At 44.5% G+C, this 15,277-nt stretch overlaps 1 protein-coding gene across 2 annotated transcripts in view; it reads right to left on the bottom strand.

Annotated features, from left to right (window-relative positions):
- Positions 1-15,277, bottom strand: part of tmppe (transmembrane protein with metallophosphoesterase domain) — a 40,175-nt gene that overhangs the window by 17,049 nt on the left and 7,849 nt on the right. For both annotated transcript variants that reach the window (XR_015078800.1, XM_085991264.1), the window contains exon 3: positions 4,033-4,198. Coding sequence is in view for 1 of the 2 variants with exons in the window: in XM_085991264.1 (XP_085847390.1) it covers positions 4,033-4,198 (166 nt within the window). In the remaining variant the exon portion in view is untranslated. The remainder of the gene's footprint in view (positions 1-4,032; positions 4,199-15,277) is intronic.

The following is a 15,277-nucleotide window of genomic DNA, read 5'->3' as shown; positions in this document are numbered from 1 at the left end:
TGTTTTTATGTCTCTTGCTAATTTACTCTACTTTTCTTTTTTCTCTTTCCTTATCAATTTCTTGGTCCTCCTTTGCTGAATTCTAAAATCCTCCCAATCCTCAGGCTTACTACTCTTTCTGGCAACATTATAAGCCTCTTCCTTTGATCTAATACTATCTTTAACATCTCTTGTTAGCCACGGTTGGACCACTTTTCCTGTGGGATTTTTCTGCTTTAAAGAAATATATATTTGTTGTAAATTATGTATTAATTCTTTAAATGCTTGTCCACCATCATACCTTTTAATGTAATTTCCCAATCTACCTTAGCCAAATGCTCTTCATACCCACGTAGTTTGCTTTGTTTAGATTTAAGACCCTAGTTTTGGATTTAACTAAATCACTTTCAAACTCAGTATAAAATTCTTTCATATTATGGTCACTCTTCCCTAAAAGCCCCTTTACTACAAGGTTATTAATTAACCCTTTCTCATTGCACAATACTAGATCTAAAATAGCCTGTTCCCGAGTTGGTTCTTCAATATACTGATTTAGAAAACTATCTTGTATACATTCCATGAACTCGTCCTCCACACTATTACTCGTTCTCCACACTATCACTACGACATTGATCTGATTTCTGTGTTTTTATGAAATGTTATCGCATGGTTTCAGAAGTGACCTGATACTCATAGGATTTTTTAAATTATACTTTTATAGTATTTTCAATGGACACACTGGAAGTTCAAAATTCCCAACCATTTTTTTGGTCAAATTTCAAACTGAAATGTCAGCCACATTTCCACAAGATTTTTCTAGAATTGAATCAGCTCCAAATTCCTTCAGAACTCAAAACGACATCTCACACTCAGAATGGAGTATAGTGTAACCTCACTTGAATAACCAAACAGCAACCACACGTGCAGCTATAATTTGGGGCACAACACTTTATGGCCTCTGTTATGTTCATTATTAACTGGACATTCTTATGAACACAGCTAGCTTTTGCTAGACCTTTTATTGAGCACATGTGGACTAGGTACTGTATCTGTGGAGGCTTCCATCTTGACTGCTGCCTTGTGGGTAGCCTAGTGCCTCATGGGTAATGTAGTCTTAATATCATACAGCTGGGTAGTGTAGTCTTATACATACAGCTATATACAGCTCTACGGCTCCACCTAGTGTCTACTATAGAATGACATGCTATTGATCGTTACATCCCCCTTTCTTTGAGGTTTAACAAAATCAATATCAATCAACTTTCAAGAAAACAATAAAGATAATATCAGTAACACTTTTGTTAGTGCTCTATAAACATAAACATTTTCAAAACAGTCAACACATTTTCAAAGCTTTACATTGTACTCAAAGATTAAGTCTATCAGGCTCTTTTACTTCACGTGTGGATCTTCTCAACACGGGTAAGTCTGATGTGTCTTCATGAGATTGTTCTGGCGGTGAATGACAAGATGCAGTTGCGGCATTGTCATCGATCTGCTCTTGTATAGATCGAGGTCTCCTTGCGATCTTTGCTTGGAGAGGGTTTCAGTGTTTCCTTCACTCTTCATGCCATAACTCTCAATGTAGTCAATGCACTCTCGAAAAACTGCTGGCAGCTGGATCCCATCATACAGCATAGTCCTCTCAGCAGCCTCGGCTAATGGAACACCAAAGATTGGCCTGAGGGAAGAAGGAGTATCCACCGGAACTGCTTCCTGCTCTGGTGCAGCCTTCTTCTTTTTCTTTTTCTCTTTCCACTGCTTAACAACATCTGCTGCGGTTATATCTTTGGACTTTTTCTCCTTGTGTTTTTCCTCTTTGTGCTTTTCTTCCTTTGGCTTCTCTTTGACCTTAAAGTCTTTTTCTTTCTTCTTGGAGAAACTAGGCTTTTTGAAGACATGGATACCCTTTGGCCTTTTCATCCTTGATGGGCTCTCTGCTTCATCACCTGAGTCATCTGGTCTGCTTATGGCACAGTTTATACGGTAGACTCTCTTGACCAGTTCTAAGTCTTCACAAGCTTTGTCACCTAGTATCAAATCAAGTCCTTCAGCCACAACAGAAAACATGAATGATGCACTTTGTCTTTGACTGTCACTTTAAGTCTGCATACACCTAAGCTATCTATTTTCTGTCCATTATAGTCCTTCAGTAGTACTGACTTTTTCTGTATTTTGGGCTTTTCTTTCATATTGTTAATGTCACTCATACTGATTAAGTTTGCTTTTGCCCCAGTGTCTAGTTTCAAGGTAACTAATGTTCCATTTACCTGCAGTGGGATCATCCATTTGTCCTCTTTTACTGCATTAACTTTATGTTCAGCATTGTCCATTTCTGAGGGCTGCACATTTTCTGTATCCTTTTTGATATTGTCACATGACACCATTCGTACAAAAAATGTCTCACTTAAATCAGTGTCCTCAATCACATTAACTTGTTGCCCTTTCGTTGTTTTTACTTTCGAAAAGCATTGTTTGGCAAAGTGATTCTTTCCATTACACTTTGTGCACATTTTTCCAAACGCTGGGCATGGTCTTAACTGGTGTTTGTAACCACAGCGTTTACAATTAAAAATTTCATCCTCCGATTGCTTTTCATTTCTGTTCTGCCCATGTTTCTTCCCCTTGTAGGACACAGCACCGACAGCAGCACTTACTACAATCGCATCATTATTGATTTCACTGAAAGTCTTCGCATGCTTTTGAGCTAGCTCACTGGCTTTGCATATTGTCACAGCATTTTCCAATGTTAGTTCGGTTTCTCTCAACAGACGTTCCCTGTCTTTTTTATCATGAATACCAAACACAATCTGGTCACGAATCATGGATGCTTGAGCTCAGAGAAATTACATGTCTGTGCTTTCAGTTTCAGATCAGTTATAAAGCTATCAAAAGTCTCATTTTGTTGCTGTGTCCGAGAACGGAAGATGTATCTTTCATACGTCTCATTCTTTTTGGGAGAGCAATGTGCATCAAATTTTTTTAGCACATCTTCTAATTTTTCTCTGTTCTCCGCTGGATTAAATACAAATGTATTAAATACCTCTATCGCCTGTGGGCCTGCAACCGTAAGCAGCAACGCTATCTTCCTTGCGTCTGGCTTCGTACCGAATCCGATGGCTGCAATGTAGAGTTTGAATTGCTGTTTAAAAGTCTGCCAGTTGTAGTCGATTTTTTCTGTGAGATTCAAACGCTCTGGTGGCTTCAAATTCTCCATGTCGCTTTTCACAATTTTCAACAGATCTTCACCACCCTGGTACCATGTTATGTTCATTATTAACTGGACATTCTTATTATGAACACAGCTAGCTTTTGCTAGACCTTTTATTGAGCACATGTGGACTAGGTACTGTATCTGTGGAGGCTTCCATCTTGACTGCTGCCTTGTGGGTAGCCTAGTGCCTCATGCGTAATGTAGTCTTAATATCATACAGCTGGGTAGTGTAGTCTTATACATACAGCTATATACAGCTGTACGGCTCCACCTAGTGTCCACTATAGAATGACATGTTATTGATCGTTACAGGCCTCCACTTTGTCACTTCATTGCTTTCTATTTCCATTCCATCCTGTGGGTTAATGGCATTATGTCTGTCCTCTTAACCACTCACTCACAGAAAAAAATATATAAATAGAACCTCCAAAGTTGTGCTTTTTTTTTGCAATGTTTACCTTTGTTTAACAGTAGGAAGTCTGAATCATACAGGAATAAACATAAAGCCTGTGGCTTAAAACCTCAACAGTCAAGAAAAGGATGTCCACAAAATTCTACTTTAACAAAACTCCACTTTTACAAAACTCTGATTGTCCGTACACAATCCTCCATCGAGATTCAGTGAACAAGCCACTGATTATTGGTAAAGGGGAAAATGATAAAAGCTTCCCATTTGCTTTTTGCACGTTACTCTTTGATCGTTCGGAAGAGGGAGGAGGACAGCTACAGAGTGCCAGAGTGTTTGACTTTCTCAGAAAAGCTGTTGCATTCCAAGCCTTTGGAAGACATTCCACAAGGGCGGAGTACACAGTGCCAGTGTGGAAAAATGAAGAACTTACCGTAACATCTCTGCTTCGATGTCATCAACCCCAGCCAGACAGAACCAGTTCTTGTTCTCAGGGGGGCTGTAAATCTTGACATGTTCATTGTGGAGCGGCCGGATATTTAACGTCTGCAGATGCTTAAACCAGTTGGTGATGTCAGCGCTGTAATAGTCGTGGTTACCTGGGAGTCATTCAGAAAGATGGTGCACACATTATACTATTGCTTGTTCAGCCTCACTTCCATAAACCGCCTCAAACTAACTAGGTCAGAACGCCAGAGAGAAAAAAAGGGGAGAAAATACCTGTGAATACACCAAAATAACAACAGAAAAGGCTGGGAATACATAGCAGGTTGCTGAGCATTGGGATGGGAAAAAAACAGGGCAGGTTAAGGTTTCGGATGGGACCACTCATCTGTTCTGATACAGGGTTCCACCTGAAATGTTAAGTCCTACAGATGATGACTGACCTACTGTGTATTTCCAGCATTTTTTCTGCCTTTATAATAAATTGAAAACATTAATCTTTAAATTAAATTGCTAAATTTAACTTTTTTCCTCCCATCTTTAAAGGCATTTTATTTTCTCCTTGCATCATATACCAAGCAACCGGTTTCCCGGTCCAGTTGCCAAGAGCTGTGGGGAGCGAGTGAAGTGAAGTGACTGCCCCATTGTTTGTCCCTCTCTACTTGGCCAGACAAGTCTTTTGCTCTGCGTCGCCATCTGACAGAACTTAATTATCTGTGCAACACTCTGATAATATCACTATTCAAACCATCCCACCAAGCGTGTGAAGTGATAATTTGATCAGTAAATGATTAAAAGATGCAATTATCCTCTGTGGTTACATTCAGTGGCAAAACCGTTTACATATTAATAGCATTATTATGTTAACTTATGGAGCTAATTAAAACTCTACTTTAAAGACATAAAAGAACGGGGGAAAAACAGTTGTACATTTCCTCCTCAATTTCAAACAACGTTAACCATGGCACAAAGAGCTGCAGCTGCATGGTCACATCCCCCTTTCCCTCTCCATTTCTTGGCATCTCCATCCCAATTCTGTTCCGAAGTTCGACATCGGGTCAGGCACTAAAGAATTACTTGGGTAGATTTTCCAACTTGCTGCCCAGGTGTAACACAGGCATTGAGGGTCGATCGCCCCTTATACAGACCGCCACTGATCTTTCTGATGGTTAAAAAAGGGAAACCACCCATAGAAGTCAAAAGGTGGCCTGCAACAGTCCGAAGCAATGGGACACCACCAACATAGGATGAGGAGTTGGGTGGAAGAAAAAATACACTGACAATTTTAAAGGGGGTGCAAGAACAGAGACCTGGGGGTGTTTGTGCACAAATCTCTGAAGGTGGCAGGACAGGTTAACAAAGCAGTTAATAAAGCATATGGGATCCTGGGCTTTATAAATAGAGGCATAGAGTACAAGAGCCAGGAAGTTATTCTAAACCTATATAAAACACTAGTTCAGCCCTAGCTGGAGTATAGTGTCCAATTCTGGGCACCACACATTAGGAATGATGTGAAGGCTTTGGAGAGGGTACAGAAGAGATTTACTAGAATGATTCCAGGGATGAGGAATTACAGTTACATGGATAGACTGGAGAAGGTGGGGTTGTTCTCCTTAAAGCAGGGAAGGCCAAGAGGAGATTTGATAGAGGTGTTTAAAATCATGAAGGGTTTAGATCGAGTAAATAAAGTTTCCAAAGGCTAAAAGGTCAAAAACCAGAGGGCACAGATTTAAGGTGAATGGCAAAAGAACCAGAAGCGACATGAGGAAAATCTTTTTTACGCAAAGAGTGGTTAAGATTTGGAATGCAGTGTCTGATAGGGTAGTGGAAACAGATTCATTAGTAGCTTTCAAAAGGGAATTGGATAAATACATGAAGGAGAAAAAATTGCAGGGATACAGGGAAAGAGCAGGGGAGTGGGACTAACTAGATTGCTCTTCAAAAGAGCTGGTGCAGATTCGATGAGCTGAATGGTCTCCTTCTGTGCTGTACTGTTCTATCATTCTATGATACTATGAAGTCTTCATAATACAAAGGCCCTCCTGACCTGTGGCTTGTAGGGTGTTTCACGTTTAGAGTTTGAATTTTAATGAATTTAAGGATTATCATTGATAAAATTGTCATGATGACTTTAATCTACATATAGATTGGGCTAACCAAATTAGTAACAATACCGTGGAGGAGGAATTCCTAGAGTGTATACGGGATGGTTTCCTGGACCAATATGTCGAGGAACCAACTAGAGATCAGGCCATCTTAGACTGGGTATTATGTAATGAGAAAGGATTAATTAGCAATCTTGTGCGAGGTCCCTTGGGGAGGAGCGATCATAATATGATAGAATTCTTCATTAAAATGGAGAGTGAAGTAGTTGACTCAGAGACTAGGGTCCTGAATTTAAATAAAGGAAACTACGATGGTATGAGGCACGAGTTGGCTAGGATGGATTGGGGAACGTTACTTAAAGGGTTGATGATGGGTAGGCAATGGCAAACATTTAAAGATCGCATGGATGAACTACAGAATTTGTTCATCCCTTTTTGGCATAAAAATAAAACAAAAAAGGTGGCTCAACCATGGCGAACAAGGGAAATTAGGGATAGCATAAGATCCAAGCAGAGGACATATAATTTGGCCAGAAAAAGCAGCAAACCTGATGATTGGGAGCAGTTTAGGATTCAGCAAAGGAGGACAAAGGGATTAATTAAGAGGGGGGAAATAGATTATGAGAGTAAGCTTGCAGGGACTGTAAAAGCTTCTATAGCTATGTGAAGAGAAAAAGATTGGTGAAGTCAAGCATAGGGCCCTTGCAGTCAGAATCAGGGGAATTTATAATGGGGAACTGATGGGCCTTCAATAACCACAAAACTAGAAGTTATAGACTTAAACAAGTTGGCTTTTAATCACTAAGATCAGAGCTAACATCTCAACACGCCGACTGGTTCACAGGAATGAGTCATACAGATCCTGGGATCTTTATGTAAGAGAAGTCAGGGGCGGAGCCAAGAGCCAAGACTTGGAACCTCCCAGGTTAGTCGGGAAAGAGGAAGTGAAACTATACACAGTGGGGGAGGGTAATATACATGAGTGCAAAATGAATACAGGATCAAGACAAACAGATTTCATTACATTCACCCCTTCTATAGATTTAGTCCATCGGGGTGATGTTTCTTAAAAGTTGGTATAAGTGAGTCTGTCAGGAGGTTTTGCAGTTCTCGGTGATCGGCGCAAAGCCGGTTGGGGTGCCTCTAGGGGAGTGGATTCTGGTTCCTCCGCTGTCCGGGCCTCCGCAGTGTCTTCCAGGTTATCTGCAGTGTCCTCCAGGTTAAAGTTGGGTATTGATATCTCTGGGCGTCCTGTCTCTTTGTAGTGTAGGTCTTCATCGGGTAGTCTCCCATCGTTCTCTCCGCTCCCCGAGGGAGCGAGGTCTTTTATGGAAACAGTGTCCTCTCGCCCGTCAGAGTATTCGATATAGGCGTACTGAGGGTTTGCATGGAGGAGCTGTACCTTTTCCACAAGGGGGTCCGTTTTATGGCCTCTCACGTGCTTCCGCAATAGTACTGTCCCCGGAGACGTCAGCCACGCGGGTAGAGATATGCCCGAGGTGGATTTCCGGGGGAAAACGAACATCTTTTCGTGAGGGGTAGCGTTAGTGGCAGTACATAACAGAGACCTTATGGAGTGGAGCACGTCTGGGAGGACTTCCTGCCAGCGGGAGGTCGGAAGGCCTTTTGACTTTAAGGCTAACGTGACAGCCTTCCAAACAGTAGCATTCTCCCTTTCCACTTGCCCATTACCCCGGGGGTTGTAGCTAGTGGTTCTGCTAGTGGCTATCCCCTTCGAGAGCAAGAACTGGCGCAGCTCGTCACTCATGAATGACGTCCCCGTATCGCTGTGTATGTAGTTCGGCATGCCAAACATGCAGAATAGATTACAGAGACACTTGATGACCGTGGCACTGGTCATGTCTGGGCAGGGAATGGCGAAGGGGAAGTGGGAATATTCATTAATGATATTGAGGAAGTATACGTTACGGTCGGCAGAGGGAAGGGGTCCCTTGAAGTCCAGACTTAGGCGCTCGAATGGCCGTGTGGCTTTGATAAGGTGTGCACGGTCAGGCCTGTAGAAACGAGGCTTGCATTCCGCACAGATGCGGCAGGCTCTGGTCATTGCCCTGACCTCCTCGATGGAGTGGGGCAGATTGCGGGACTTTATAAAATGGTATAGTCGGGTGACCCCTGGGTGACAGAGGTCGTTGTGGAGACCCTGTAATTTGTCCGTATGAATGCTGGCACACATTCCCCGCGATAGGGCGTCTGGGGGTTCATTATGGGCTCCCGGCCTGTACATAATATCATAGTCGAACGTGGATAGTTCGATCCTCCACCTGAGTATTTTGTCATTCTTGATTTTCCCCCTTTGTTTGTTATTAAACATGAAAGCCACCGACCGCTGGTCGGTGAGCAGGGTGAAACGTTTGCCGGCTAGGTAGTGTCTCCAGTGCCGCACTGCCTCCACTATAGCCTGTGCCTCCTTCTCGACAGAAGAGTGCCTGATTTCAGGTCCCTGAAGGGTTCGGGAGAAGGCGGCCACAGGTCTCCCAGCCTGATTGAGGGTCGCAGCTAAGGCAAAGTCTGACGCATCGCTTTCGACTTGAAAGGGAATGCATTCGTCCACTGCACACACTGCAGCCCTTTCAATGTCCTGTTTAATACTGGTGAAAGCCTCCCGAGCTTCAGCTGACAGTGGGAAGGACGTCGATTTAATGAGGGGTCGGGCCTTATCAGAGTAATTGGGCACCCATTGGGCAGAATACGAAAAAAATCCCAGGCACCTTTTTAAAGCTTTGGGATTGTGTGGCAGGGGCAGTTCCTTTAGGGGGCGTAATCGGTCAGGGTCTGGTCCAATTACCCCATCTTCCACCACACAGCCGAGGATACAGAGACGGGTTGTGTTGAAGACACATTTGTCTTCGTTGTAGGTTAGATTCAGCTTTAGGGCAGTTTTAAAAAATCTCGCAAGATTTAGATCGTGGTCTTGCTGGTTGTGCCCGCAGATAGTGACATTGTCCAGATAGGGGTAGGTAGCTTGTAGTTTATTCTCGTCAACTATGCGGTCCATCTCACGTTGGAAGACCGAGACCCCATTTGTTACTCCGAAGGGCACTCTGAGAAAATGGTAGAGGCGCCCGTTCGCCTCGAAGGCGGTGTATGGGCGGTCCTCCGTTCTAATGGGGAGCTGGTGATACGCGGATTTGAGGTCGATAGTCGAGAAGACTCGGTATTGCGCAATCTGGTTGACCATTTCTGATATGCGGGGTAAAGGGTAGGCGTCCAGCTGGGCATAAATGTTAACAGTCTGGCTGTAGTCAATTACCATCCGTTTCTTTTCGCTATTTTTAACTATGACTACTTGGGCACGCCACGGGCTGGTACTGCATTCAATAATGCCTTCCCGCAGGAGTCTGTCCACTCCCGCCTTGATAAAGTGTCTGTCTTCCAGACTGTACCGTCTACTTTTGGTCGCTATGGGCCTACAGTTCGGAGCGAGATTAGCGAATAAAGAGGGCGGGCTGATTTTTAAGGTTGATAGGCCACAGACTGTGAGTGGCGGCTGGGACCCGCCATATGCTAGCGTGACACTTTCGTGGTGGCACTGGAAGTCCAGGCCCAAGATTACATTAACACAGAGTTCTGGCATCACGAGGAGTTTAAAATCCTTGTAGTCCGTGCCTTTTACAGTCAGTGTTGCCACACAGTAGCCCAAAATGTCCGAAGTGTGGGGCTTAGCAGCCATAGCAATTCTGCTCCGTGTAGGGGTTACCGTTAATGAGTGCCGCCGTACCAGGCTAGGGTGGATAAAACTCTCGGTACTCCCACAGTCAATTAAACATTTCGTTAAATTCCCGTTTATCTGTATGTCCATCATGGATTTTGTCAATGGGTGTGGCCTGGATTGATCCACCGTGATCGAAGCCACTGTTGGGCCCTGGGCGGCCATTGAGTCAGGAAAAGATGGCGGATCCCAAGATGGCGGCCCGCACGGCACGCACGAGGCGGTGATGGAGTTGGAAATCGGATTCCCCCTGCAGACTTTGCTAAAATGTCCCTTTTTCTTACATTTGAAGCATATAGCGTCCTTCGCTGGGCATCGTTGTCTGGGGTGCTTGGCCTGGCCGCAGAAGTAGCATTTCGGGCCTCGAGACATTGCCGCTGTAGTAGGACTCCTGGGTGAACTTCTGTGTGGGGACTCCGGCGGCGTAGAGCTGGTCTGAGACCTGGATGGGGAAGATGGCTGATTCCAAGATGGCGGCCCCCTCGGCGCACACGAGGCGGTGAGGGCTGCATGGCCGGAAGAATAAGAGTCAGAGTTTTTCTGGGCCACGTCCAGCGATTGCGCAGTGGCCACTGCCTTTTTTAAGTCCAGGACCTCCTTCTCCAGCAGTCTCTGCCGGATATAATTCGATTTGAGGCCCGTGATGAAGGAATCGCGGACCAATTCGTCAGAGTACGCGTTGGCCGTCACGGCCTTGCAGTTACAGTCCCGGACCAGGTCCTTTAGGCCCTGTAGGAAATCGTCCATTGATTCCTCTGGTCGCTGCCTGCGTGTAGCCAGCAGATGTCTGGCGTACACTTCGTTTACCGGCCTCTGGTATTGGGCTTTCAGGATAGTGATGGCCTCCGTGTAAGAGGTGGCGTCCCGGATAAACGAATAAATCCGATGACTTACGCGAGTAGTCAGTAGACTCAGTTTATCTACCTCGCTAGCGGATGAGGCCCCCGCGAAGAGTTCGAAGCATTTGAGCCAGTGTCCAAATTGATTTGATGCTTCAGCAGAATGTGGATCCAAGTCCAGACGCTCTGGTTTTAGGAGTCGATCCATCCTAGTATTCTTTAGTGATTAAAATTGATGGGCCTTCAATAACCACAAAACTAGAAGTTATAGACTTAAACAAGGTGGCTTTTAATCACTAAGATCAGAGCTAACATCTCAACACGCCGACTGGTTCACAGGAATGAGTCATACAGATCCTGGGATCTTTATGTAAGAGAAGTCAGGGGCGGAGCCAAGAGCCAAGACCTGGAACCTCCCAGGTTAGTCGGGAAAGAGGAAGTGAAACTATACACAGTGAGGGAGGGTAATATACATGAGTGCAAAACGAATACAGGATCAAGACAAACAGATTTCATTACAGGAACAAAGAAATGGCAGACCAATTAAATACATACTTTGGTTCTGTCTTCACAAAGGAGGACACAAATAACCTCCCAGAGATGTCAGGAAACATAGGGTCTAATGAGAGGGAGGAATTGAATAAAATCAGTATTTGTAGGGAAATGGTGTTAGGGAAATTGACGGGATGGAAGGCCGATAAATCCCCAGGGCCTGATAATCTACATCCTAGGGTACTTAAGGAAGTGGCCCTAGAAATAGTAGATGCATTGCTGGTCATCTTCCAAAATTTTATAGGCTCTGGAACAGTTCCCATGGATTGGAGGATAGCTAATGTAACCCCACTATTTAAAAAAGGTGGTACAGAGAAAACGGGGAATTATAGACCGGTAAGGCTGACATCGGTAGTGGGGAAAATGCTAGAGTCCATTATAAAAGATGTAATAGCAGAGCACTTGGAAAACAGTGACACGATCGGACAAAGTCAACATGGATTTACAAAAGGTAAATCGTGCTTGACTAATCTACTGGAATTTTTTGAGGATGTAACTGGTAGGATAAGGGAGAACCAGTGGATGTGGTGTATTTGGACTTTCAGAAGGCTTTCAATAAGGTCCCGCATAAGAGATTAGCGTGCAAAGTTAAAGCACACGGGATTGGGGGTAAGGTACTGTCTTGGATAGAGAACTGGTTGGCAGACAGGAAGCAAAGAGTTAGAATAAATGGGTCTTTTTCCGAGTGGCAGGCAATGACTAGTGGGGTACCGCAGGGATTCGTGCTAGGACCCCAGCTATTCACAATATATATAAATGATCTAGACGAGGGAACTAGATGGAATATCTCCAAGTTTGCAGACGACACAAAGCTGGGTGGGCGTGTGTGCTGTGAGGAGGATGCAGAGAAGCTCCAGTATGATTTGGACAGGTTGGGTGATTGGGCAGATGCATGGCAAATGCAGTATAATGTGGATAAATGCGAGGTTATCCACTTTGGTGGCAAAAACAGGAAGACAGATTATTATCTGAGCGGCAATAGATTGGGAAAAGGGGAAGTGCAACGAGACTTGGGTGTCCTTGTGCACCAGTCGCTGAAGGTAAGCATACAGGTGCAGCAGGCGGTTAAGAAGGCAAATGGTATGTTGGCCTTCATAGCGAGAGGATTCGAGTACAGGAGCAAGGATGTCTTGCTGCAGTTGTACAGGGCCTTGGTGAGACCACACCTTGAGTATTGTGTGCAGTTTTGGTCACCTTATCTGAGGAAGGATGTTCTTGCCATGGAGAGAGTGCAGCGAAGATTCACCAGACTGATACCTGGGATGGCAGGAATGACGTATGAAGAGAGATTGGGTCGATTAGGCTTATATTCGCTAGAGTTTAGAAGAATGAGAGGGGATCTCTTTGAAACTTATAAAATTCTAACAGGACTAGACTAGATGCAGGAAGGCTGTTCCCGATGGCGGGGGAGTCCAGAACCAGGGTCACAGTCTAAGGATAAGGGGTAAGCCATTGAGGACTGAGATGAGGAGGAATTTCTTCACCCAGAGAGTGGTGAACCTGTGGAATTCACTACCACAGAAGGCAGTTGAGGCCAATTCATTAAATATATTCAAGAAGGAGTTAGATATATTTCTTAAGGCTAAAGGGATCAAGGGATATGGGGAGAAAGCAGAGACAGGGTACTGAGTTTGGATGATCAGCCATGATCTCATTAAATGGTGGAACAGGCTTGAGGGGCCGAATGGCCTACTCCTGCTCCTATCTTCTATGTTTCTTTAGTTAGCCACTGATGGGTATAATTAAACTGAATCTAGTTACAGTCCGACAGGTACACTAAGCTACAGAATAAACCCAATGCTATGGCGATCTATGGAATTAATGTGCAGTGTAAACACAATGCTATGGGGATTTACGTATTCAGCATATACACGGTATTCCCAGATTCACAGGGATTCATACATTTAGTATACGCCCAGCGCTACCTATGGAGATTCCCTCATTTAGTATACACCCAGTGTTACAGGGATTCCCTCGTTTAGTATACACCCAGTGTTAGTGATTCCCTCGTTTAGTATACACCCAGTGTGACGGGGATTCCCTCATTTAGTATACACCCAGTGTTACGGAGATTCCCTTGTTTAGTATATACCCAGTGTTACGGGGATTCCCTCGTCTAGTACACACCCAGTGTTACGGGGATTCCTTCGTTTAGTATACACCCAGTGTTACGGGGATTCACTCGTTTAGTATACACCAGTGTTACGGCGATTCCCTCGTTTAGTATACACCCAGTGTTACGGGGATTCCCTCGTCTAGTATACACCCAGTGTTACGGGGATTCCCTCGTTTAGTATACACCCAGTGTTACAGAGATTCACTCGTTTAGTATACACCCAGTGTTACAGGGATTCACTCGTTTAGTATAAGCCCAGTGTTACGGAGATTCCCTCGTTTAGTATACACCCAGTGTTACAGGGATTCACTCGTTTAGTATACACCCAGTGTTACGGAGATTCCCTCGTTTAGTATACACCCAGTGTTACGGAGATTCACTCGTTTAGTATACACCCAGTGTTACGGGGATTCACTCGTTTAGTATACACCAGTGTTACGGGGATTCCCTCGTCTAGTATACACCCAGTGTTACGGGGATTCCCTCGTTTAGTATGCACCCAGTGTTACGGGGATTCCCTCGTTTAGTATACACCCAGTGTTACGGGGATACCCTCGTTTAGTATACACCAGGTGTTACGGGGATTCACTCGTTTAGTATACACCCAGTGTTACAGAGATTCACTCGTTTAGTATACACCCAGTGTTACAGGGATTCACTCGTTTAGTATACATCCAGTGTTACAGAGATTCACTCGTTTAGTATACACCCAGTGTTACGGGGATTCACTCGTTTAGTATACACCCAGTGTTACGGAGATTCCCTCGTTTAGTATACAACCAGTGTTACAGGGATTCACTCGTTTAGTATACACCCAGTGTTACAGAGATTCACTCGTTTAGTGTACACCCAGTGTTACGGGGATTCCCTCGTCTAGTATACACCCAGTGTTACGGGGATTCCCTCGTCTAGTATACACCAGTGTTACGGCGATTCCCTCGTTTAGTATACACCCAGTGTTACGGGGATTCCCTCGTTTAGTATACACCCAGTGTTACAGAGATTCACTCGTTTAGTATACACCCAGTGTTACAGGGATTCACTCGTTTAGTATACGCCCAGTGTTACGGAGATTCCCTCGTTTAGTATACACCCAGTGTTACAGGGATTCACTCGTTTAGTATACACCCAGTGTTACAGGGATTCACTCGTTTAGTATACACCCAGTGTTACGGAGATTCCCTCGTTTAGTATACACCCAGTGTTACGGAGATTCACTCGTTTAGTATACACCCAGTGTTACGGGGATTCACTCGTTTAGTATACACCAGTGTTACGGGGATTCCCTCGTCTAGTATACACCCAGTGTTACGGGGATTCCCTCGTTTAGTATGCACCCAGTGTTACGGGGATTCCCTCGTTTAGTATACACCCAGTGTTACGGGGATACCCTCGTTTAGTATACACCAGGTGTTACGGGGATTCACTCGTTTAGTATACACCCAGTGTTACAGAGATTCACTCGTTTAGTATACACCCAGTGTTACAGGGATTCACTCGTTTGGTATACATCCAGTGTTACAGAGATTCACTCGTTTAGTATACACCCAGTGTTACGGGGATTCACTCGTTTAGTATACACCCAGTGTTACGGAGATTCCCTCGTTTAGTATACACCCAGTGTTACAGGGATTCACTCGTTTAGTATACACCCAGTGTTACGGAGATTCACTCGTTTAGTGTACACCGAGTGTTACGGGGATTCCCTCGTCTAGTATACACCCAGTGTTACGGGGATTCCCTCGTCTAGTATACACCCAGTGTTACAGGGATTCACTCGTTTAGTATACACCCAGTGTTACGGAGATTCCCTCGTTTAGTATACACCCAGTGTTACGGGGATTCACTCGTTTAGTATACACCCAGTGTTATGGGGATTCCCTCGTCTAGTA

The sequence above is a fragment of the Somniosus microcephalus genome, chromosome 6 (genome assembly GCF_052327205.1).
Source record: "Somniosus microcephalus isolate GS21.2 chromosome 6, FLI_Smic_1.0, whole genome shotgun sequence".
Classification (NCBI taxonomy): Eukaryota; Metazoa; Chordata; class Chondrichthyes; order Squaliformes; family Somniosidae; genus Somniosus; species Somniosus microcephalus.
This window is presented reverse-complemented; position numbering and strand designations above follow the sequence as displayed.